A 23,385-nucleotide genomic window follows, 5' to 3' on the forward strand; every position below is an offset into this window, starting at 1 on the left:
GTGAAAATTTACTTTATCGTAGAATGAATCGAATGAAAACAAAAGCTCTCGCGGTGTACACTTAGTTTTCACCGCCGGTAAATTAAACATTAAATCCGTGACGGATTAGAATTCAATATTAAGTACGTATAGAATTTGCGGGATATAAAAAATATCAACTCATTCGTTCAACCTTTATTGTTTTAGGTATCGTGACCGATAAGACGTCCAATGATTCCAATTGGGAGCGCGATCGTAATGCACTTTTCTGTAAATTGCGAATGATTGCCTTTTATTTGTTAGTTGTTGTTTTTTTTTTTTTTTTTTTTTCTTTTCACCCGCTTCTTCGCACAAATTATTATAAACGGTGTACGAATTTGTCGTTCGATATATTTTCAACGCTGCAACCTTGCCTCGTTACAACTTCGCGTCGTTCGGTTCATTGGAGCTTTTTTTTTCCTTGACCGGAACACCGCGGGACAATTATTTCTTAGCGATGAATTTACGACCGCCGGATATCTGCCGTTAACGAGCCTACCCTCTACAAACCACCTGACACACCCGGTGAAACTATGCTCGTTAATAACAGATACCAATCCAGACAGATATTGAAGTTCATTACATTCTCGAGTAGCTATCGCGTTTATCTGTCTGTTATTAGTGCCAACTCTTGTGATAATCCGCAGGCACAGCTTCTCTTGCTACAGATTAGAATAGGGAACTCGATCGATTGTGCTACGTCCACCGAAATCTTAATTCTACCGTAGTACCGCTCGTGAAATATCTTCATGAAAATAACTACGATAACGAGCGAAAAAACAAATCGGAAAAACTTGATGAAAAAAAGATTAAGATATTCGTAGTAAAAATTTTGCCCGATACGCTTTTGTGATTTCAGTTTTTTTCAATTCGAGAGCAGATCATGGATAAACTGCGGTTCGCGAAACGATTTATCATCGGATTGTCAGTGATCCGAAAAAGTTATGGATTTTCATTTTTGATTTTTTTTTTAAGTCACCGAATAATTTTCTCAAAACTCCGGGTGAATTCTGCGTGACCCAGAGAGTTCGCCAGACAATCAAAACATTGCGGAGTTCGTGGGATAAACGAAATGAATATATATACACAGAGGTAAAAAAGAAGTATGATAAATAATGCAAAACCATCTGGTATGTCTGATCGATGTTCTCGCGGTGCACTCAAGTACTCGTTGTTTTATTCAAAGCTACTCGAACGTCGGCGATTACTTTGTACTTTGCGCGATTACTTGTCACATCTGCGGAGAGAATGGCATGAGTTTTCCACTGTTTTCGTTTCGTATGAATTCACGAGTGGAATACAATTATGTCGAATGTCCGTATCGCACAATACGTTCACTTGTCTTTTTTCGCTTTTCATTCAACGACTGCGTACATAGTTCCAGAAATTCGAATTCTGATTCGTCCGTTCTGAAACGGAGTGCCTTCGTTAATTAAAACTCTGCCGATAGTGGACAAGCGAACGCACGTGTGCGTACACGTCGGTTCGGAGATCGTCGAGGTGCATCGGGAAAGCAGCCCCTCAAACCATGAATTCGTAAAGCAATTTCGATATAGCGAAATCAGACAACCAACCCTCAGCCCCAGGCGTGATCCATTTCCGTTAGCGATTCAGCTGTAGATATATACTCGAGATGTCGAGGTTCTGGTTTTGGGCTAATCAGAACTACTTTAAGATGCCAATTTCACTTCGACTAACATTACTGATAATGAGACTTTGTCAAGATGCACGTGCCTCAAGTCGCCTTGATTGTGAACTTTGATCAGCTGCGCTACGGAGATTCGAAGTGACGCATTTTTCTTTTTCTTTCAGTTTTGGGCCGCCTACGTACCGTGTGAATCTCAGCATCTAAATGCCGTTCAGCTGACCCTGGAACAAGTCGATCTCATAAAGAGATTGATCGAAAAATACTCGCAACACATGCAGTTCGCCGCGTCCTCCAGAGGTGAGTAAAACCTTCTTCCCTTCTGTAGTTTTTTTTTTTTTTATATTTTTCAATCGAGGTATTTTATTACGAAAATTTTTCAAACGGAATTATCGATCGGGCTTTCGTACGTAACGTATGTCACGGTCAAGGACGGATCAAGCTCACACGGATGTCCTTGTTTTCTCTCTCCAGTTTTGCCCCACTGACGCCCCTGTAACATGCGCACTCCAGAGGGAAACCAATGCGGGCGCATATATTTCCCTGCTATCGAGTCGGCTTTAAAAGCAATCACCCTATACACTTACCGACGTAATCGAAAGGGGAAACGTCGGGTTGATTCCCGACAAGGTTAAGCCCGAAATCGACGCCTTATTCGAGGCTCTCCGATATTTCCGGGTGAAATAAAAAAAAACATTGAACCAACAACGACTTGTTGGATGAGCAAAAATAAATTTGTCGGACTCGAAGGAAGTTTTTGAAGATCGCTAAAAATGACGGTGCGGAAATTGTTCGCGCTCGATACCCGCCGAACTACCTGACCGCGTTAGCTTAGCGCTTCGGTCTTTCGACGTATATATGCCGAGGAGATTCTCTTGTCGCATTTCCGTGCTCGCCAAATATTTGTCTTTAGGTATTCTTCCTCCCCATTTTCTTACGCGAAAGCGTCGCTCACAAAGTCGGATCAATTCCATCGCTCCGGAGAAAACTCGCCCCGGGTTTACGTGAAAAAATGCTTTTCTCTTATTTTTTTTATTTTTCTTTTCTTCTCTCGCTATCATAGCAGAGAACTTTTTACTAAAGTAAACCACGCTCTCGAAGGTGTTACAGTCGTCCAAGGACGGTCTTGATATCGATTCAAACTTGTTTTTCGAATTTATTTCTCTATCGACGTAAACAATCTTTTGAAGAACATATCGAAGATGAATTGTACTAGAAAATGGCAAGTTAGCGGCCGCCATTTCGAATTGATGTTTCTCGTTTTTGGTGAACCTTTTTTTATTTCATTCTTTGCAGTACGTCTAGGGTATTTTACTGTGAGAAATTGTTCTCTGACAATTGCTGAAGAGAATAACAAGCGATATTTGTGAATTCTCTTCACCGGACCGATATTGCATAGGTTTATTCGGTGTGTATGCGTAAAGTCAAGTTTCAGCGAAGATGTTCCTTTCGGGTGCTAAAATTTCCTTCAAACTTCTCACCGATACGAAATTCAGCGAAATTTACTAATAACCAATATTCCAACTATTCACAAACACTATCCCGACGAACCGGGATACAAAATCTGTTAACTAATTCGCCCTCGGGCTGTTCCACCAAATCCAAACGTTCCAACAACCCGCGGTCAACTTCCGACACTTCTTAGGTCCCCAACTAATCCAACCCTAAAGTTTGAATCAATCCTCACAAACAAACAAATTCTTACCCCAACATAACAAAACCAATTACAGCAATTCCTAGGATTTCGGATAACACTCGCGTCATATCCCTCTATATAAATAAAATAAAGAAAAACGAATGGGCTACCTCAAAATATCAGGTGGAAAATTTGTTCCACCCAATGATTACTCGATCAATTGCATGAGTAGATGGATTTGGCTCTCAGATTTGGATTTCTGAGCTAATTGTATGTGAGATTACTCTTGAAGAACCAAAAAAGAATTCGATTTTTGAGCAAAAAATAAATCATTCTTTTCATTGGGTTTAATATGCTTTTCTGACGTATTTTGACCTCATGAATCCGAATCTGGAAGAAAAATTGATCTATCTCTAAAATTGACTGAATTATCGCCAATTTTCAGCTTTTTGGGGTCAAAAATAAAAAATTTGTTTTTCAGTCTATCTTGATGTAATTCGAGCTCAGGAATCCAAATCCTAGAGAAAAATTGATCTATCTGTGGAAATGACCGAGTTATCTGCATTTTTTCGCATTTTTTACCATAAAAATGGAGATATCTCGAAAGGAAAAAATCGTAGCTCAATTTGGACAACGGATTCGTGTTCCTGAGGTCAAAATACGTAAGAAAAGTGCCAAACGATCAATTTTCAAAAATAAAAATTTTTTGTCAAAATTTGAAAAAATCGTAAGGGGTACCCCTTGGAAAAATCTCAAATTTTGACCAAAAATTTTTATTTTTTGAAATTGATCGTATGGCACTTTTCTTATGTATTTTGACCTCAGGAACACGAATCCGTTGTCCAAATTGAGCTACGATTTTTTCCCTTCGAGATATCCTGAAATTTATGCCAAAAAATGCGATAATTCGGCGATAACTCGGTCATTTTTGAAGATAGATCAATTTTTCTTTCGGATTCGGATTCCTGAGCTCGAATTACATCAAGATAGACTGAAAAACAAATTTTTTATTTTTGACCCCAAAAAGCTGAAAATTTACGATAACTTGGTCAATTCTAGAGATAGATCAAGTTTTCTTTCAGATTTGGATTCCTGAGGTCAAAATACGTCAGAAAAGTGTAATACAATCAATTTTCAAATAGCTTTACTTTTGGCCCAAAAATCAATTTTTTTTCTTGCTTCTCAAGGGTTATCTCACATATAATCAGCTCAGGAATCCAAATCTGAAAGCCAAAATCATCTACTCGTGCAATCGATCGAATAATCATCAATTATTTGCTGTTGGGAACAGCAAAATTATAAGACACATCGATTGGTTTTATTGTTAGTCGTAGACCCACTTTGATTCGTCGCAATCCATGCATGGGTCTAATATTTAAATTTCTCGGTCTACGAGAAAGCCCGAGCTTTGCTGGAGTCAGCGTAGCCAGCAGCGTAGCGCTTTGTTGTGAGACGTCACCTCTGCTATAAACTTCATTTTATACTTTCTCCAACTGCCAAGCGAAGGTGAACAAATTAAGGAAAACGCTATACATCATATACGCCCGTAAAAAGCGAAGTAATTTTCATCGACGATGTGAATATTTTCAAAACTTGGAATCGCGAGTGGTGCGATTTCAAGAATATTTTTTATACGAATACTGCACGAGTAGGAGTCTTAGATTTTCAAATACCGCGGTCCTCATCCTATAAGATTTTCGACGCATCGAGCGTACCAGGGAATTGTGTAGATACGTAACAAGGCAAGCGCAACCCTCTGCCAACAGCATTTTCCCGACGAATCTACTTGGCCATTTTTAACCGCTGAATGGAGTTCCCAGTGCCTAGGGGAAATCATGATATGTATAACGCGTATACACACTGTATGTATACGTATTTTGTATCTTTTTTTCTCCTTAAAATTCCAGAAATCCTCGAGGCACACGGAAACGGAAGGATAGCATCCTTGATAGGAGTAGAAGGTGGACACAGCCTCGGTAGCAGCCTCGCGGTGCTGAGGACTCTTTATCAGTTGGGTGTACGATATCTGACGCTAACGCACACCTGCAACACACCGTGGGCAAAAAGTTCATCCGTTGAACAAGGAGACGGAGAGTCAGGTGCGTCGATATCCCAATTTCCTGTATTTTATTTATTTTTCGTTCTATCACGCTCCGGGTTCTTTTTTCGGCAAAAAACAACGTTAAAATTCCTGTGTAACTTTCATTCGGGACCAGGATGAGTCTGCAGTATAACCACGGTGGGTATACACGTATACTTACAAGGTAAATGAAATACGCACGCCGGTTTCTAAGAGGCTCACCTTTCAAACGCTTCTGACTTTGGAACTGTGACGCCTTTCCTAGGAACAATTTACCCCCGCGGCCGTATCTCCTTCCTCCCTCTTTCATATCAACCTTCACCCTTCGCCCTTCCACCACCCCCTACTTAACCTCGGCCTCTGCGCTATTCCATAACCACCTCTTTGCCTTCTGCACCTTTGGGAATCATCGATCTTTCAGGAGCTGACTTTGATCGTGATACGGTTGGACTGCTTCTTTGTCCTTGAGGAAAGGGTGGCTCAATCCTAGAGTCGAGTATTCCTGACGGCATAGCCACCGGAAACTTGCCAAGGTTTCGTGCATTCAAGGTCGGAGTAACTTCCACCGAGATTCTTTACCATGCCGTCGAAACCTGAATTCTGCTGGAATGAAAGAAAAAAAAAAAAAATTGAATGCGCGATGAAAAATAAGAAGACATGCGGAGAAGGAGGCCTAATCAGACTGTGAAAAATAAAGAACATCTTGCAGTTCTGATTGTCGGAGTCACGGCGCTCCGTCACTCCGAGGTGACGGTTAATAAAGAGAGTACGAAAACGTTAATATATTCATGTCAGCGTTATACACCAAGCTACCCTCTGGGCTCGACTCACTCTCGTGGAATATGAAAGAGTACAAACGTACACAAATTGGTATCCCTGACAATTCCTCGCATCTTCCGCATATTTCCTCGGTCGATGAATTTTTATGATTTATTTTTCAGTTCTCTTCTTTTTTTCACATCTATATTCATTCATTTCAACAAACATCAATCGTTTGTTTCTTCCGTTATTCAACGTTCCTAGTTTTCTGGACCGACGGCGAAGTGAATTGCTACCGACGATCGAACGAAGCTTCGCATCGTATTCGCGTGCATCGCGATTGACTTGTGAATTTTCATTACGCATGTTTCAGGTGGGGGACTGACGCATTTTGGTAGATCAGTAGTTAGGGAAATGAATAGATTAGGAATGCTCATCGACCTGAGCCATACAGCGAGAGCGACGATGAGAGACGCGCTCGGGGTCAGCAAGGCACCACTTATATTTTCACACTCTTCGGCCTTCGCCATTTGTAATTCAACTAGAAACGTGCCCGATGATATTTTAAAACAACTGGTAAGTACAAAGATATTTTACTAGAGTTGTTTTTCTTTTTTACATTATTTTCTTTAACCCGAGATGAAATATCGTGCGAATAATCACGATGATGGATTTCAAAAATAATCGTTGAAAGGATAATTAATATTCGACTACACGATATCTTCGAGCTACTGCTAGGTATAGCGTAACATCGGATCAAACAGTCTTATTCGTACCTAGTTACTCTGCATGCTATTTTCGTTGGCGAGTATCTCGGTAGCGCTGGATGAATGAGATTTGAATCTCCGTGCTCCGAACAGTCTGGATTAATGATGCTGAGGGGGATAGGTGAAGATTAACGGCGACCGCGAACGATGCACTTAGGTATTCCTACGGTCTTCGGGTAGATTTTTTCCTCGAATCAAGTGTGCGTGAAATTAGACGTCGCCATTAAGGAGACAAGGTGATTAGTGGACGCGGTAAAATGTCGAATACTCTTCAACCCGGGATCACTTCTGGGCGAATTGTTAGCACGATCTAAAGCGATATATACATACGGTATACACCGCGTAATGTAATCAGCTTTCTCAAACAACAAAATATCCCGTTACGAAAGCTGTAAACGAGTAGAAAATGGGGTGCGGACTCGTACGACGAGTCCTAAAACTTTCATCATTCATAACATCAAATTCAAAACAAAGTGTGCTCACTATAGAACTCCCTTCTCGTTAATTAATTCATGTCGGGCTTACGAGCTGTGAGCTGCGGTAAGAAATATTCTCATTCACAGAACGGAATCGCTGTTGTTAATAATAATACTTGCTATGCATAGCGCCCGAGCAAAGTAAGAGGGGTGAGTTATTTCTTTTTTTTTTTTTTGTCTTTGTTCTTCTTTCTCTTTTTCTTCTTGGTTTTTATTTATTTATTTTTTTTTTTTGTGCCATTCAGAAAAAGAAGAGCAAATGAGAACTGCATCCGCCTAAACACCGCCCCAAATGAGCTCGGAAAATGGCGAACCGAGGGTTAAAACCAGAGCGTGGAATTTTTTTCGCTCCCCCCTCCCCCTCCCACTCCCACTCCCTTTTTACACCCAGGCTACCACTAAAGTGAAAGATAATTACCCAACTCGGGTGCTAGAATCCTAGAGGCTGGAGTTTAAATGGTTTCAAACAATTACCACGGCCAATTTCTGTCTATTACTGAGTTTTCTGCTCCATTAGAGTCTCGGAAAACCTTCCTTCTCTTTACGTATAGCCAACGAGTGAACTGCCTCGAAATCATCCACACTGCGCCTTTCCATTCGTGTAACGACTCTTAATCTTCGACTGTTTTCGACTTCGGGCGTCACTACCATGCAAGGGCTGACTCGAAGAAATAACAACGCGGGCATCCGTGATTGGGCTTCGAGCGTTCGGATCACCTTGGAATTAGGGTTGGAGGTCACTCGGAATTCGAAGAATTTTTCTTCGCTCCGGTTTCACAGGGTTGGGGTCCGAGTTTAATTTCAGACAGTTAATTGCCAGCATTGCCGGTATCACTTTTTCTTACGGTATTTTCTCTCCCTCCAGCTCTTTTTACAATTATGTTAAGCTCATTACTTACTTAGCTCACCCCCTCAATTAAAGCAATCGATACACCTTGAACCTTTGAAAGTATTTTGGGAGCATGGCGACGATGAAGTATACATAGCGGTGGTGAAAAATGTGAAATTAAAAACTTTATTCCAACAATTTTGATTTAATTTAATTCCGCGGTCGCGAGGTCGAGGGATGAGGGCCACAATTTTTGGTCACAAACCTTCGGGTTACGATCTCGTAGTCCAACTTTAGCACAGCTGTAACCTTATATGTCCTTCCTGCAGAGACGTACGCCTCGAGTGTCGTAAAAAATATAGTATATCCTGGAGTATTTTCCTAGCGAGTTATGAACCAGAGTACATATACTATATACACTCGCTCTTGCACGGACTTGTGTATAATACATGATACGACATAGCCGACGGTCTTGTTTTTTTTTCTTTTTGTCTCTTCAGTTTTTCGGTTTTTTCTCTCCCTTCTTTTTCGCATCCACACTCTAAGAAATGAGAATCGTTCCGACGCTTCTACTTTACTCAAAGAATTTTCCTTCCGTTTTCGTGGTGTTCATGTCATCTTCTAATCCCGAGATTCCGTGATCCTCGTGTAATACGCGCGGAGAGCAATATCACCCCTTTCTGATATTATTTCTACGAGACGTCACATCCACAATTACGGTTGTATGAACAGACGCAGCAGTCGGGATATAACGTAGTCTGTATTTCATATAAAAGGACCATCACCTCTGCAGATTTTTATTACACCCAACGTATACGCTTTTATTAAACGTTTGATCAAATTTACAAGCTTCAACGATTTTACCATGTAACCCAACGGATCACGTCATTATAACATCCGTCATACGTAGGGTCGTGACGAAATGAAAAGAAAAATCGAATGAAATTCAGAAATATTTTCCAACACATTTCGAGGCATCTGAGATGCAACGAACTTCGAGTGGACTTGGAACGGGGGCTCTTTTTTATGCGGACGTAAACTGGTTACCAAATGAAAGACAGTAATTTCTCGAAACGAGAGAAACCCGATCGACGACCACCTTTTGTTGACCTGAAAATGCCGTCTGAGAGAGCAGGTGGAGGATATGAAAATTTTCCTCCTTACTGCAGTCTCGTACGATTCCTATTATGCGACGGTAGTGCGGTAGCGATTCATTGAATATAATAAATGAATGTTTATTATAGGGCAACTGATTGTACGGAAGAAACTCCCAGAGGTACCTTTTATGTACCACCCCACGCCTATTTACTCCTACGGTCTTGGAGACATTTTTTTTTGCGCTCATTGTCAGTGGCCAATGGACATGAGAGACACACACGAAACACGTGACCTTACTGCTAAGGTAAAAGGTTGATAGATATGCTCGTCCGTCGAGCTAGCTGGCTTTGGGCACATTTACTTTTCAATCCATTACACCCAATTCTGCCTCTCGAAATTCGAATGCAGTCAGAATCGTCCCATTATTGATTCGGAACCGCAGGAAACTTCCTTCCTTCTGCAAGCCGCTTTTCCTCCGACATCGCGTATAGTAGGTACAGAGCGTATATACGTACACAGCTACTGTATATTTTCAGGAATTCATGCCACGTGATTTCTACTGCAGTGGCGCTACGCGAAACTCACGTTTACAATTAGGGGTGTGATATTCGCTATGGTATTTTACTATGTATGATATTTCAACGAGATTAATTTTCTACGGCGACAATTACTCGCGGCGCTAAAGACACCGTTAAACGTTATAACGACCTCGAACACGTATACATACATACCTGTACCTTATTCCGCACGTTTAGAGAGGATATTTCATCATTTTATTATTATTCGCGTTTCATGGTTGGATCTTAATAACCGGTGTGAAAAAATGTAATGTCTGGTCGTAAATAATTTAATTTTATCGAAATTATTTCCACGTATGCTTTTCGTTTTCAATCCCTCCGTTATTTCGCGTGTATGAAAACATTATTCTGGACGAATGGAATCCGAAGAATTTTTGCTAAACTTACGTTGATCAGCCAAAAGTCTGATGCTATTTATTTAGTGAATTCAACATCCCGATAGCTCCATCGATCACGACGAATTTCTATTTTCCGCTAAGAAAACGGTGTGCACAGTGGTAAGAATCGCATTGGTGTCAGACATCACATAGCGCAGTCAGAAAAGTCAGTCGAAACGGACCACTTTGTCTGACGGTAACCGTTCTTGCATAGGTGCATGTGTGTATGTATAAAAAGGAGGTTTCAGAGCTGCCACATTTTCCCAACGTTGATATGCCCATCGTGTATATTCCTGGAACAATTGAATCTTGTTCTACCGCAAAGTAGGTTGCGAAAGCGGTTTCCGCAAATTCATGCTTTTGCAATGTTCTTCCTTTTTTCTGTTTTTCTTCCCTTAGTTTTTATTTCCATTTATGAGTGGATCGTTATTGCGTCAGCTCATACATTCAAACTGATATAGAAGGAAAGAGAGAAGAAAATGCGAAATTTGTACAATCGAAATGGATAAAATAGTTAAATGTGAATAATTTTTGTGAACAGAAAGAATGATGAGACAACTGTTATTGATGTGCATTTTATCTTTGATTATTCACAGGCTGCGAACGGAGGTCTGGTGATGGTAACATTTTACAATTATTTTGTCAAGTGTGGACCACAGGCGACTGTATCCGACGTTGCCGAGCACATTTATTACGTGAGGAACCTCATCGGGGTCGATCACATAGGCGTTGGTGGTGATTTTGATGGAATTAACAAGTGAGAACTGCTCTATAAATGAATTTGAATATTTATGACTCGTATTACCATTCCACTATTTGTCCTAGTATTTCTCTAATCAATATGCTTGAAAATTGGAATTCCAATGCATAATAATCGGCGTCTTATCGCATCATTGGTGCGCAAGTATAGATCAAGAACGAATGAACCCTTTCAAATTCTGAATATACATCAAATCGCAAATATTTTCCGTTGAGCATTTTTAGATCTCGATGATTCTCGGGCGAATTTGAATGATGCAATTCACATGCTCGTAATGGAAGTCTTTCGATGAAGCGACTCACGCCGAAATTATATACATCTATTTTTTTTCTGCAGAACGCCTAGGGGGCTGGAAGATGTTTCCAGATATCCAGAACTGTTTGCCGAACTTCTCCGGAGCGGTAAATGGAACGTCCTTGATTTGAAGAAAGTCGCCGGGCTGAACTTGCTCCGAGTGCTTAGAAAGGTGCGTTCATTGGATAATAATCACAATTAAAAGTGATTCAGAAGAATCACACGCTCAGAAGGGAAGTAAGTTCATGGATAACCGAACAGTTCGTTGATTCGAATTGCAGGTGGAGAGCGTCCGAGATGACATGAGGACGGCGGGTGTGATGCCGGCGGAGGAGTTTCTGGATTCACCGGACACAACGGGTAGTTGTGCCCTGGATATAAATGCGGTTCAAAGGGTGATGGAAGTCTGACCGCCGCCTTTTGAGGCATCCGGGATTTGTTTTGTCAGCAAACCTTCAGCGCTCGTGGTGCTCGTTCTATGCTCAATTCTGAACACTTTGTAACCTACGACTTATATTTCCAGCTCAACTACCGGGGCGCGAGCGATTCGGCGTCGTCTAAAACTTTTGAGAAATCATCTCGAAACGAATGGTTTTTGTTGAAAATACAGTCACCGCGTAAGCTGGCTGGTGGAAATTGTGAACATTGTGGTAAAGTACATTGAATGAAATACCCGTATACCGTAGAAAAATCGATCTCGTTTTCACGGAACTTTGTCGACTGTTATGTGTACCTACATCGTGGAGTGATGCTTCGAGCGAATCATTTGCTCATGTAGTTTGGCAAATCAATATCAACAGATCCAATTCACACACGTTATCCCCTGTTATCCCATTTACTGACATCTTCGGAATACACTGGATTGATTGAACAACGTTCATCGTCAGCTATTGGCAAAAAAAAAAGAGAAAAGAAAAACAAAAAAACACGCGAGTAATATCATCGACTGTAATTCACGATCGATCAAACGTAAATTCAACATCACTTCCGTACACCTCGGATCGGTGCTCTGTGTGAACTCCGATATCGAAAATTTTGCGACTGACGAAAATTGAAAATACTTTTCACGTATGACCCTGTGGCAGGTGTTTAATTTTGTAAAACACTCTCGGGTTTAGTCGAGGGTGGATTCTGCAGGATCTGATTATGATCCTCCGGCACAAGCGAATGGAATTTGGTATGGATATGCGACGATTTTTCCGCAGAGTCTACGCAGTGAAATTTTTGACAGTTCATTGTTTGCAAATATTCAATTCCTTCGACCGTTTGTTCAGCTTTAGCCGTGATTACGTACGTGATAGTTATTTTCGACCGTCCACAACTGTATTTCGAAACGAATTTATTCGCATAGCTCTGTAACCCGTCATGTTCGCATAATCCAGGTGTCCGGCTACATGACACTTATTTTCTGGCTAAAAGGCAATCAATTTTCAGCATCGATTATAACTCAGTGATCTTTTTCTCACTGAATGAAAAATCAAAATCTCTATTTATGCACAGCACTGAAACATATCCTGCTTGTCATCACTCGGATTCTATATACTATACTTTCAACGCTCATTAAACTAGTAGAATGTTACCTCAGTGACATGAGAGCGGGGTGATGAACAACACAAAATGTTGCTTTTAATGTGAGTTTTACTTTCCTACCAATTAATTGCTTGTACGTTGAATTCGCGAAACTAAATTCGCTACCCTGGAGATGAATGAATTATTAATGTGATAACGTAAGTAAGATATGAAGTAGGCTAACTACAGATCTACTACCAGTATAAATCATTTGTCGGTCAATGCGTCGATCGTGTGACTTGCACGTCTCGATTATTTCTAAGATTTTCAAAAAGAGAAAGAAAAATAATGAAAACAAGACTATCATCACAATTGAATGTATAAAAAAAAAAAGACGAAACGATGGTAATTTTAACGTTCTAGTTAAATTACTCTATTAGGTAACTATTAACTTCCCAGCACCAAAAAATTACGACACCTCTATCAGGTCCTCAGAGTTGAATGTGGAGTATCACAATTTATCTTTCAATCACCAATATTTTACACTTTCATCTTCGACATAACCGCACAGATCTGGTTGAAGGGGTGGATTTATTCATAATTGAAGATCAGAGAAGAGAAAAAAAAAATACCTTTCAAAACTGATGCATTCTATTCAATTACTGAGGATCTAATGCCCCTCTGCGTCTAGTGTGCACTTACGGAAATAGTGCGTAGTGGGATAAATCTTGCCTCTGACATCGCGATAGGAGAGAATTAGCGAGAAACTACGCGGTGTAAAATCTGAGGCCAAAATTGTTGCCTACGAACTATGAAAGCCACCCTATCTCCATAGGGTGACTAATAAATATATAGAGACTATCAAATACCGTTATACCTCACTGACGGATTCTATAAATAAATGTTTCTATTGTAACAAGTTTACTAATTATTCACCATCACCCTCAACCCGTCCGCCTCATTTCGTCTACATGTCACGACCCTCTGTTCTAGGAACTCAATGAATACTAATTAGCGTTTCTCCTCCAAAATCAGAATACTTGATGGCTGACGCACCTAACTGGAAGTGGAAGTCAATATCGTCATGAAGTTGGAAGCAGCCTTCGGGTTAACATTTCTCTAACAGGTCAACCGTGAATATTTCAATACTGAAAATCTTTCGATAAAAAAATTATTCGTCAATTTTGAGACTCGTTATTCTGATGAAATATATTGAAGAAAATTCAGTTATATTAATCGAAAACGTACGGAACACGTGTTGTCAGTGACGTAACTTTTACAACAAATTAAAAATAACTCAGATCAATCAATTTAATTCATTGTTGTGACTCGAATGATTTTTTTTTTATAGTTTAACGGTGTTGACCACTGGCTGCGTATAGATAACACGATGATAATGTTGTTGAGACTGAAACGAGTTTTTTTGCGTATCATTCCGCAAAAGGATGTTCGCACAATTAATTGTGTCTGGGTTTCAAAAAATCTCTGGAGAGATATACTGAAAGGTAAGAAAACTTGATAAAATATCCAATAACACGCTCTTCTACGTTCTCATTCAATATCTACCGGTCACCAGGGTCTCCTGCAACAGCATTATAACGTTATCATGCAAGATATCGCTATCGATGAATTTATCTCATAAAAGTCACTTCATTCGAGAAACGATACTACGCCTGTACGGGAATAAAACATAATGGTATTAATATATTATAGATGAGACCGAATTGGGATAAACCGTTGCGATGTTTTTTACCGTACATCACTTCTCCGTAGACTTCCAGCCCTGTCTGATCCACATGACTTTTTAATGTTCAGCTGCTTTGCCCCAGTAACTCGCGAACAGTAAAACGGTATTTGGAGTGATTATCTAAACGTTGAGTGCAAATTATCAGATTAGTTTACTTCTTGTCAGTTTCGCGCGAATGTTTTCCGCGATAAGTCGTGTATGCACCGGTGAATTTTAGAGAAAAGTGAATAAGTGTCGATCGTTAGTGGCCCTTTGCCAATAACCTTTCGATCGCCGCCATGAATTTGACGGTACTGGAGGCCAAGATAGTGGCCATGGTCATAACAGGGGTGGGAAGTTTCATCATCGGAGTATTTCCCGCTTGTTTTACCAATCGAGGAGGAGAACGGAAGCTGCTCTTGTCCGCACTGTTGTGTTTCGGTGCTGGCGTCCTATTAGCCACCTCTATGTTGCACATGCTGCCGGAAACGAGAGAATCTCTTGCGAATTATTCCGAGCTCGTCTTCTGCGGTGGTTTTTTATTGCTCTACATGGTAGATGAAATAGTGCACCTCATATGGGGTAAGGTCATCGATCAACCACCGGAATTACATTTACACGAATTCGGACCAGGCCACAAAAATAGTCGCACGTGAGTCCTATAATTAGGTATTTAGGGACAACACCGAGAACGAGATCTTGACCGAAACCCTGAAAAGAGTTTGAATCGAGCACCAGCTTGTATTCTGTCCTTTCAGACACAGTAACCGGAATAGTAATACTTCCGTGGTCCACGAATTTGGGCATTCTCACGCCTGTACAAAAAAATTGAGTCACAGCCGTGGTGACACTTGTACCGCTCCTAGTTCGATCGCCGCACCTCATCTGGCTCCAAGTGCACCCCATGATATTGAAGAAAATTGCGAGCCAAACCTCAAGAGTAACATCGATTACCTGCAGCGACGTGGACATCAATACTACGGAAGTATACCGGATGTTCGATCTTCGGCATCGGATGTACCAGCGCCTTGTTGCGACGAAGAAGGAACGTTACTTTGCCACGGAGCTCATGCTGAACCTTGCAGTAATACAAATTCAGGTTTAGCAGGTCTTCTAATGGCCTTGACGTTACACTCGATTTTGGAAGGACTCGCCATTGGTCTGCAAAATGAAACCCCCAAGGTTCAACGAATATGTGCTCTTAGAACGTGATCGAATCTCAGAATATACGCATTTCAATTTCATACGATGAATTTTTCTCAGGTACTGATCCTCGTAGCGGCGGTTGCATCCCATAAATTAGTCGTAGGATTTTGTCTTGGTGTCGAGCTTGCAGCAACTGCTGGTTCATTTATACGGCACTTACTTGCCATCGTTGTATTTGCCGGTGGTTCGGCAGCTGGAATCGGAATCGCGATGATGATCATACAGGTGAACTTCATTCAATGCCATTATTGTAAAATTTTTCAATTACTGAATTAACATTCCGTTCGGTCAGCCATTTTTAATACCTAGGATGATTACTACGTCGTATGAATATAGGATATTCACAAAACACGATCGTATTATGCGTTATAGATAAAAGAAAACTGGATAGTGAATATCCTGTTGCCGGTTCTACAAGGCATAGCTGGTGGATCGCTGCTTTATGTTACTGTCAGCGAAGTCTTACCGAGAGAAAGAGCCAGGTGGCACAGAACTACAAGACGTGTAGCAGGAATCACACAGTTTCTCTCCGTCCTCTTTGGTTTTTCGTTCATGTATATCCTCAGCAAGTACACAGGTGAAAACAACAGAGCATAATCAAATGATAAAATCTGTAGAAAAAATGGTGGCAGACTGTTTATTAAATTGTTTGAATTTTTATTACAATATTACCGTTGCAGAGGCAGCCCATGCCGCGAGTATTAATCACGAAAAACCTTGAGATTTGTTACTAACAATAAGTGACATGGATGAAATTTAAATTACTCAACTGGAGGACAATTTTGGTCGTGAAGATTTATTTTCTGATAGTCGACCTCCAGCTATTGTATGATATATTACATAATTTTTTACACTGTCGAAAAATAAAATACAAAATAGATTTTTCTTTTTATTTCCATGTTACAATAATGTCGGCAGCCCGCTCCGCCATGGCAATTATGACGGAGTTCGGTGTTCCTGATACCGGATATGGTAGAACGCTGGCATCCATAATTCTCAGACCATCGACTCCGATGACCCTATAGAACGAATGAAACGGTTGATACGTTTATTTGCTTAATATACCGCGTCCCGTATACCTACCTCAAGTCTTCGTCCACGACTGCGGTACTGTCGTGATTTTTTCCCATCCTGCATGTCCCACCAGGATGATGACTGGTCAAGCCTACGGTTCTGGTTAGACATTCAGTAAAATCATGATTTGTGTAATCCTGTGGCCAATTACTACATTCCCTCAATTTAGGGACGTGTGCCGACGCACCCAGATCAACAAAGCCCGTTGTTGTTAACGTTTCCAGGGCTAACTGGATTGCTGCATCAAATTTGAAAGTTTTCAACGGCTAGAGGTGATCTAAGGAAAAGAGATAGATTGATCTTGTTATTACCATTGTGGGTACATTCGATGTCGTGATCGCTCTCCAGGTACCCAGGATTAATGATTGGCGAATCTGATGACTCATTTGATCTCAAAGTGATGTTTCCGCGACTCTCTGGTTGCAAACAACTGCTCAAGTAGATGAAACCTTCCAGTTTTGGATCGGCGTACGACGGGAATACAGCCCTGAAAGTCTGTGTTCAAGAAAAAAATTAGAAAACTTCAGAGCAAAGGAGTTGAATCAATTAAGATTTGTACCGAAGTGTGAAAATTCGCAATTTCTTTCAGCAGGCTTTCATCGACTGTTCCCATTCCGAAAAGTAAGATTCCACTGTGTCCTGATCTTCCCGTACCAACGATAGCGTTTGACGCTAGCATACCTGCAGTAAGATCAACATCAATGAAAGACCTACTTTGTTCGACTGTACGCTCTAATATTATTCATTTCACTAATTACCATTTCCGAAAACGAAGAACTTGAAGATCTCATTAAAGGATTTCAACTTATTCAAGGTCACGCTTACAGGTGCTTTAAGATTTACATAAATTGGGACGTTCAGATGATCGTACAAGTTTCTTCCAACTTGTTCTTGCTGCTTTACAACCGGTATCTGAAAATAAGAACATCGATGGTATTTATCGATATTGCTCATTTAATTTTCATTTTTCGAACATCAAAACATCGGAAATTGGAGCATTGAAATTCATGACAAATAATCTGGAGATATTTTCACTCACATGATGCTTTCGGAGCTCATCCACTGGCCCAATACCGGACAACATTAATAACTGCGGGGTGTTGACTGTTCCACCACATAAAATTATTTCTTTGTTTGCCATTATCCGCTCCACTTTGCCACTTGAATATTTAACTTGAATGCCTTCGGCCCTCAATTTCGTAAATAGAATCTGAACATGACAACAAGAAATTGTTTCACCCGATTAATAACGGCAAAAATAACGATTGCTGTCAGTAATTGAACAAATAAAGCGTACGAACTTTCGTGACCAACGCGTTCATCAATATGTGAAGATTTTTTCGACTCCAGGCCCTTTTTAGGTAAGCATGATAACTGCTCGATCGCGCACCTTTTTTCAAGGTGTTACTTGCCAGAGAGAACGTTGCGTTTTTGTGCGCGATTTCAATTCCAGATTTGTGAAATGCCCTAGCTAACTTCTCTTCGGCTGATACTACGGTAATGTTTATTATTTCTTCTACTCGTCTAAAGTATGGCAAGAGATTTTTGTACGACCATTCTGCTGGCCAGCGTGAATAATCTTCTGGTACACCAAACGAATGAAGAACGAAATTCATCTGCCCACTCCCTCCTAGGCCTTTACCTCTAGGCCAGAATTGTTTCTGTTTGAAAACCGATGTTGAGATTAAAGTAAATTGCAGAAATGATGACTGAAATACATTGTAAGAAAATTTTGATTTTGAACAAAACTTGTTGAAATCACATTTCTTGGTCTGAAGTTAATCATCAGACGATTTCCAGTTGGGTAAATTTTTTTCCAAAAAGTGTTAGCAAAATTATGGAAGATGCAGAATATCAACTGGATGACGAAATTTTTTCATAACTGACATCACTTTGTCGGGAATCGTAAGGTATTGATATTCAATTACGTCAATATATTTATTATACTTGATGACGAAGGCCTCTTGAAGAATATTCCTGAGAATCTGTTGCATATGCCCAGTCTGAGTTGGTCCTTTGAAGTAGAGGTGCTGCTAGGGGGATGGATGAGTGCCATTTGAAATATCCTCCGGCTTCTACGAGTAGTACAGATACTTCCTTTGATTCTGACAATCGCGATGCAATAACACACCCTGCTGTTCCAGCTCCTACTTGATTGGGACAATTATTTCATTTTTCCGCACTCTTTACAACTCCACTACTTTGCTTACGAATATGATATTTACCTACTATGTAGTCGTAATTCTTTTTAGGATACCGTACGATGCTGATCGGTTCAGATAGATAAAAGTTGTAAATTAATGAAACTATTAAGCAAACTAAAGACAATAACACGAGATTCCACATTCCTATCTAAAAACTTTATCCCAAGTTTTCTATCAAAATATTCTGAGATAAAGTTTTGAATAAACTAATGAATCTGCAAGTGTTCCTTCCTGTGCGATACTGTCAACCATCGTAAATCACGAGACTGTATACAAATATCTTGTACGCATTATTATTAAATTACTACAAGAAATCAATACTTGGGTCCCTAATCTTGAGAATTCAAATATACCGCTCACCTGAATCACGACATCTGTCGGTTGTATCAAAAAAATTAACGGACGGCACTTCTCTACTCTCCCCCATTCCATTTTACGATCCTCCCACCCCAACGTAAGAATTCTCGCCAGTCGTGGTCGTGATTTGGCCGGTGTTCGTTCAATCGCGCGTTCTCTCGTTATCTGCTTCGGTCGTTCAACAAGAGACCAAGCCAAAATGCGTATTGAAAATTGTTACTTTTGTTCATCCCGAATTTATCCAGGTCACGGAATTCAATTCGTTAGGAACGATTGCAAGGTAAGACACAAAATTCTGTTATTCCAATTATGCTATCAATTCGGTAAGTACAATGAAATTGTCAATCTCTTAAACACGTGCTTTGCTTGACAGAAGTTTGAGGTTAAATGTATCCAAATATCTTGTTATGTTGGAAAAACCAATTCTCTATCGTCGATAAAAACATCATTTCTGCACTAATAATTCTACGTCGTTACTAAATGAAAATTGTTATTTTTTACAGATATTCAAATTCTGCAGATCAAAATGTCACGCAGCTTTCAAGAAAAAGAAGAACCCAAGAAAGGTTAAATGGACTAAAGCCTATCGCAAGACAGCTGGTAAAGAATTGGCTGTAGACCCAGCGTTCGAGTTTGAAAAGAGGCGAAACATACCACTCAAATACAACAGAGAATTATGGACAAAGTCTGTTGAAGCTATGAAAAAAATAGAGGCAATTCGACAAAAGAGACAGAATACATACATCATGCAGCGATTGCGAAAGGGACGTGAACTTGAACAAGACAGAGATGTGAAGGAGGTACAACGTGACTTGGCATTGATTCGTTCACCAGCAGCAGGACTCAAACAACGTAAGCAGCTTGAAGAATCTGCCGAAGAAAGTAGTAGAATGGAGGCCTCGGACACAGAGGAAATGGAAGCAGAGGAAATTGTTCTATGAAGTGCTTTATTTATTGCGTGAGATAACGAGATTTCAATCAAGTTCTACACTTTCCACTTAATGATTCAGTAGCCATTGAATCATTTTTGTGGTATTTCATAAATTTAGTTTTCAAGCATAAAAAACTCATCATTGGCAGTCAAGCCGAGTTACTCGAATAATACTGCAACAGGCAATTGAGGCAACTTTCTCTTACTTGATCAAAGTGACATACGTGGTGTAAATAAATATATTGAAAAATTGCATTTATTTCATTTTATTTTCAAAAGGATCGTAACATCTCTTGCGCAACTTTATAAGCTAAAACTAGAAACTATTCATTATAATATCACAAAAATAGCGTTTTACATCACAGATTTATATCATGGTGATTTTAAATTCATTGAGTGTATATGGGAGATTTTTCGAGAGTTATTTGCTCATCAAATCCCTAAATTTTATGATGGTTACTTTCTCACTAGTAGCAGCAATCATGTATTGTTTACCAGGACGTTCCATTATGTCTAATAGGATTATCGCCTGGTTATCAATGATAATGGCCTTCGAGTTACTTGAGCAAAAGTGCTGGTTGGTCAAAGATGCAATATCTTTAACGTGATAGATGTGCATGGAACCTGCAATGATGTTTTAATTACGTTACATAATTTGTCATCCCATTTGACAAAGAATTTCTCTACCTGAATCTAATCCCAAGACTAGCATACTGGCATAATAAAGAAGAGATGTGGGGTATCCATGAAGATATGGAAGAATATTATACATCTTCCAGGGTTTGTGGTTTACAGAGATTCCCAGAATACCGTCCTCTGGAAATAGATAAACGTTTAATAGATCGACTAGCTAGGAATTAATTTGCAGTTCAGAATAATTTCATACTGCAATATATAATAAAACAAAAATGATTCACCAGTAATGCACATAGAAACCCAATGTCCAAATAAATAGTATTGGCGGACTCTTTTTAAAGGGGGTCTAACATACTGCTCTACATACTCTGAATCTGTATTATTCAAGTCTATTTCATATGTGAAGCCTACATCTGTCCATAGCAGTGCCTGAAGAGTAGAAAGAGTCAGTGTTTGAGTAGAAAGAGTTATTTCCTTGAAAATTTAAATGCCATACCTGTTCACCATCAGTTGCAAGTGCAACGATTGTGCCATTATGCCGGACGAAGTCGTAAGTTCTCTCTTTGTTGTTTTCCTGGACAGTAAGCTGGGACCCTATTGCCCTCAAGATACGCGTGTTGGTAGTACTACAGCAGTGAAATATTCTATAGAATTTATAATGATTGATTTATCTTAATCAGATTCTACCTCATGAATTTTCCATATGTTTGTCTGCTGATGACTTCTTGTGTAGTGATGTTCCACAACATCATTCTGTGCATGTTCGATAGAGAAATGGCTTCAATTTCTCTTCCTCTCCCTTGGAGCAGACAAAAATATTGGTGAAGCAGAGAAGAAATTTTGAAAACACCATCTAGTACCTAAATTATTATATCGAAACATACATTCTTTCAGGAATTCCACTGTTGAAACATACTCCTTTTGGTCTGCAATGAAAATTGGTTCTGTTGTTGAACCATCAATGTTGTAAAAAGTGATGAATCCTTCTGAGCTTCCAACTGCTAGTAGATTTTCTGAAAGGATATTTGGTGTGGAAATTTTATATTCCAAAGCAATGTGATGAATCTATTGTACTTGAAATGAGTTAAAAGACAATATTGCTAACCGAGAACTGAAAGGCAGGTAATTGTAACAAATGGAAGCCCAATGAAGAATGGTTCAAACTGTTCTTTGGAGAACTCGGATTTCTGAAGTCTACACCACCTCAACCATGATTGATATATTGTAAGCCATATCAAATTGTCTACTGATTGATGTAATTCAAGCCAGCTCATTTTGGGATACAATTTTGCATGTATAGATTTGCGATTGCAAATAGATATTTCACGTTCGCATTTCACTCGCCACAAATTCGTATCCTGCAATATAATAAGTAAATCAGTAATCAAATGATTTTTACTCTCGTTTCATGCGAACACTAATACGATAGTCACTAAATTCCGTTATCGGAGCTGAAATAATACCTTTGATAGTTTAACGATGATTTCATTCCATGTGTTGCATACACCGCGGAAATTTATTATATCAGCGCCGTCTGAATATTTGAACAAAATCTCTAAGATCTCCACCGGAAACATCACTAATTTATTAGGATTTGCCAGTAAACTCACACTGGCTACAAGCTGCTTCAGAATTACGCTATCGAGAAAGGATCAAATTTCACGCGTTTGAAAAAACCTGTACAAACGACAAAACCATTCAACCGTATCAAATTCAAACAAGTCCGATGTTATTCACAAGGTTTCAAGTTCAAACTAGACTCTGTGCACCCTGACGTGCCATCTGTGAAGTTTCAGTTTTCAACTTTATACCTAATCTATTGTCAACAATTGTCAACTCCTTACACCTGCTCAAGGTGACCTCTACAATATGCTCAGTATCAGCTGGGAACCTGCTAGGATCCTGCTAGACTCACAACGGTGACTGAAGATTCAGTCAACGTTCACAGCCAGCTCTGTAGGTCAGACTTTATCAACTGCACTGTCATATGCACCATAGTAATGCACCTAAGTGCAAAGAGATGGCGTTGTATTGTGTTTTCTCTTCCAAAGGAATAATGGGAAATAACCGTTGTTTGAACACATTGCACGCAATGATAAATTTAACGTTCGAAAATTAATATATATATACCTATATATTTGGTGTAGAGGATTCACGAAATCGCTTTTCTTTCGTTAAATCTCTAATTCCGATGATACATGACCTGTATCACAAATCTTAAGCGGAGAAAAATCTGTACAAAGCTACCTAGTTACCAATAAATTAAATTTGAAAAACGAACTACTGAAGGAGAAAGAAAGCTCATCTTACTGATGAAAAATGTCGCTGGAATTTCATTGTATTCTACATCGTTTTTTTACACTCGCCTTTCACCCCTAAGCAGTACGCGTACTGCAATTTATGTGTCAACGTCGTGAACACTGAG

General features: G+C 39.7%; 5 protein-coding genes across 8 annotated transcripts in view; 3 read left to right on the forward strand and 2 right to left on the reverse strand.

Moving 5' to 3' along the window:
* Positions 1-13,742, forward strand: part of LOC105683836 (dipeptidase 1-like) — a 133,504-nt gene extending 119,762 nt beyond the window's left edge. For both annotated transcript variants that reach the window (XM_048653005.1, XM_012396752.3), the window contains exons 3-8: positions 1,831-1,963; positions 5,207-5,398; positions 6,512-6,714; positions 10,860-11,020; positions 11,360-11,489; positions 11,599-13,742. In XM_048653005.1, coding sequence (XP_048508962.1) covers positions 1,831-1,963; positions 5,207-5,398; positions 6,512-6,714; positions 10,860-11,020; positions 11,360-11,489; positions 11,599-11,727 — 948 coding nt within the window. In that variant the 3' untranslated portion in view covers positions 11,728-13,742. The remainder of the gene's footprint in view (positions 1-1,830; positions 1,964-5,206; positions 5,399-6,511; positions 6,715-10,859; positions 11,021-11,359; positions 11,490-11,598) is intronic.
* Positions 13,743-14,474: 732 nt separating this feature from the next.
* Positions 14,475-16,638, forward strand: LOC105683832 (zinc transporter ZIP1). The gene is made up of 5 exons (XM_012396747.3): positions 14,475-15,204; positions 15,311-15,734; positions 15,816-15,983; positions 16,131-16,335; positions 16,439-16,638. Exons 1-5 carry the CDS (start codon positions 14,852-14,854, stop codon positions 16,477-16,479), a joined length of 1,191 nt encoding a protein of 396 aa, XP_012252170.2. The 5' UTR covers positions 14,475-14,851; the 3' UTR covers positions 16,480-16,638.
* On the reverse strand, positions 16,380-19,351 carry LOC105683831 (neither inactivation nor afterpotential protein G). Of its 2 annotated transcripts, none has more exons than XM_012396746.3 (9): positions 19,058-19,351; positions 18,780-18,979; positions 18,134-18,493; positions 17,872-18,042; positions 17,591-17,744; positions 17,392-17,513; positions 17,144-17,327; positions 16,842-17,070; positions 16,380-16,777 (listed from the first exon to the last, which is right to left on the reverse strand). In XM_012396746.3, the coding sequence occupies exons 1-9, from the start codon at positions 19,176-19,178 to the stop codon at positions 16,648-16,650; spliced, it is 1,671 nt and encodes a 556-aa protein (XP_012252169.2). In that variant the 5' UTR covers positions 19,179-19,351; the 3' UTR covers positions 16,380-16,647. The 2 variants fall into 2 exon arrangements, with proteins under 2 accessions (XP_012252169.2, XP_020706756.2); XM_020851097.2 differs by having other exon boundaries at positions 18,780-18,982.
* A 146-nt stretch (positions 19,352-19,497) lies between these two features.
* LOC105683829 (probable ribosome biogenesis protein RLP24) lies at positions 19,498-20,579 on the forward strand. The gene is made up of 2 exons (XM_012396745.3): positions 19,498-19,673; positions 19,897-20,579. Exons 1-2 carry the CDS (start codon positions 19,593-19,595, stop codon positions 20,332-20,334), a joined length of 519 nt encoding a protein of 172 aa, XP_012252168.1. The 5' UTR covers positions 19,498-19,592; the 3' UTR covers positions 20,335-20,579.
* A 146-nt stretch (positions 20,580-20,725) lies between these two features.
* LOC105683828 lies at positions 20,726-23,239 on the reverse strand. 2 transcript variants are annotated; one of them, XM_048653008.1, is made up of 8 exons: positions 22,424-23,239; positions 22,066-22,318; positions 21,845-21,973; positions 21,648-21,759; positions 21,457-21,604; positions 21,242-21,389; positions 21,012-21,140; positions 20,726-20,948 (listed from the first exon to the last, which is right to left on the reverse strand). In XM_048653008.1, the coding sequence occupies exons 1-8, from the start codon at positions 22,535-22,537 to the stop codon at positions 20,746-20,748; spliced, it is 1,236 nt and encodes a 411-aa protein (XP_048508965.1). In that variant the 5' UTR covers positions 22,538-23,239; the 3' UTR covers positions 20,726-20,745. The 2 variants fall into 2 exon arrangements, with proteins under 2 accessions (XP_048508965.1, XP_012252167.2); XM_012396744.3 differs by having other exon boundaries at positions 21,457-21,586; positions 22,424-23,224.
* Positions 23,240-23,385: the final 146 nt, after the last annotated feature.

Source organism: Athalia rosae, chromosome 3, assembly GCF_917208135.1.
Source record: "Athalia rosae chromosome 3, iyAthRosa1.1, whole genome shotgun sequence".
Classification (NCBI taxonomy): domain Eukaryota; kingdom Metazoa; phylum Arthropoda; class Insecta; order Hymenoptera; family Athaliidae; genus Athalia; species Athalia rosae.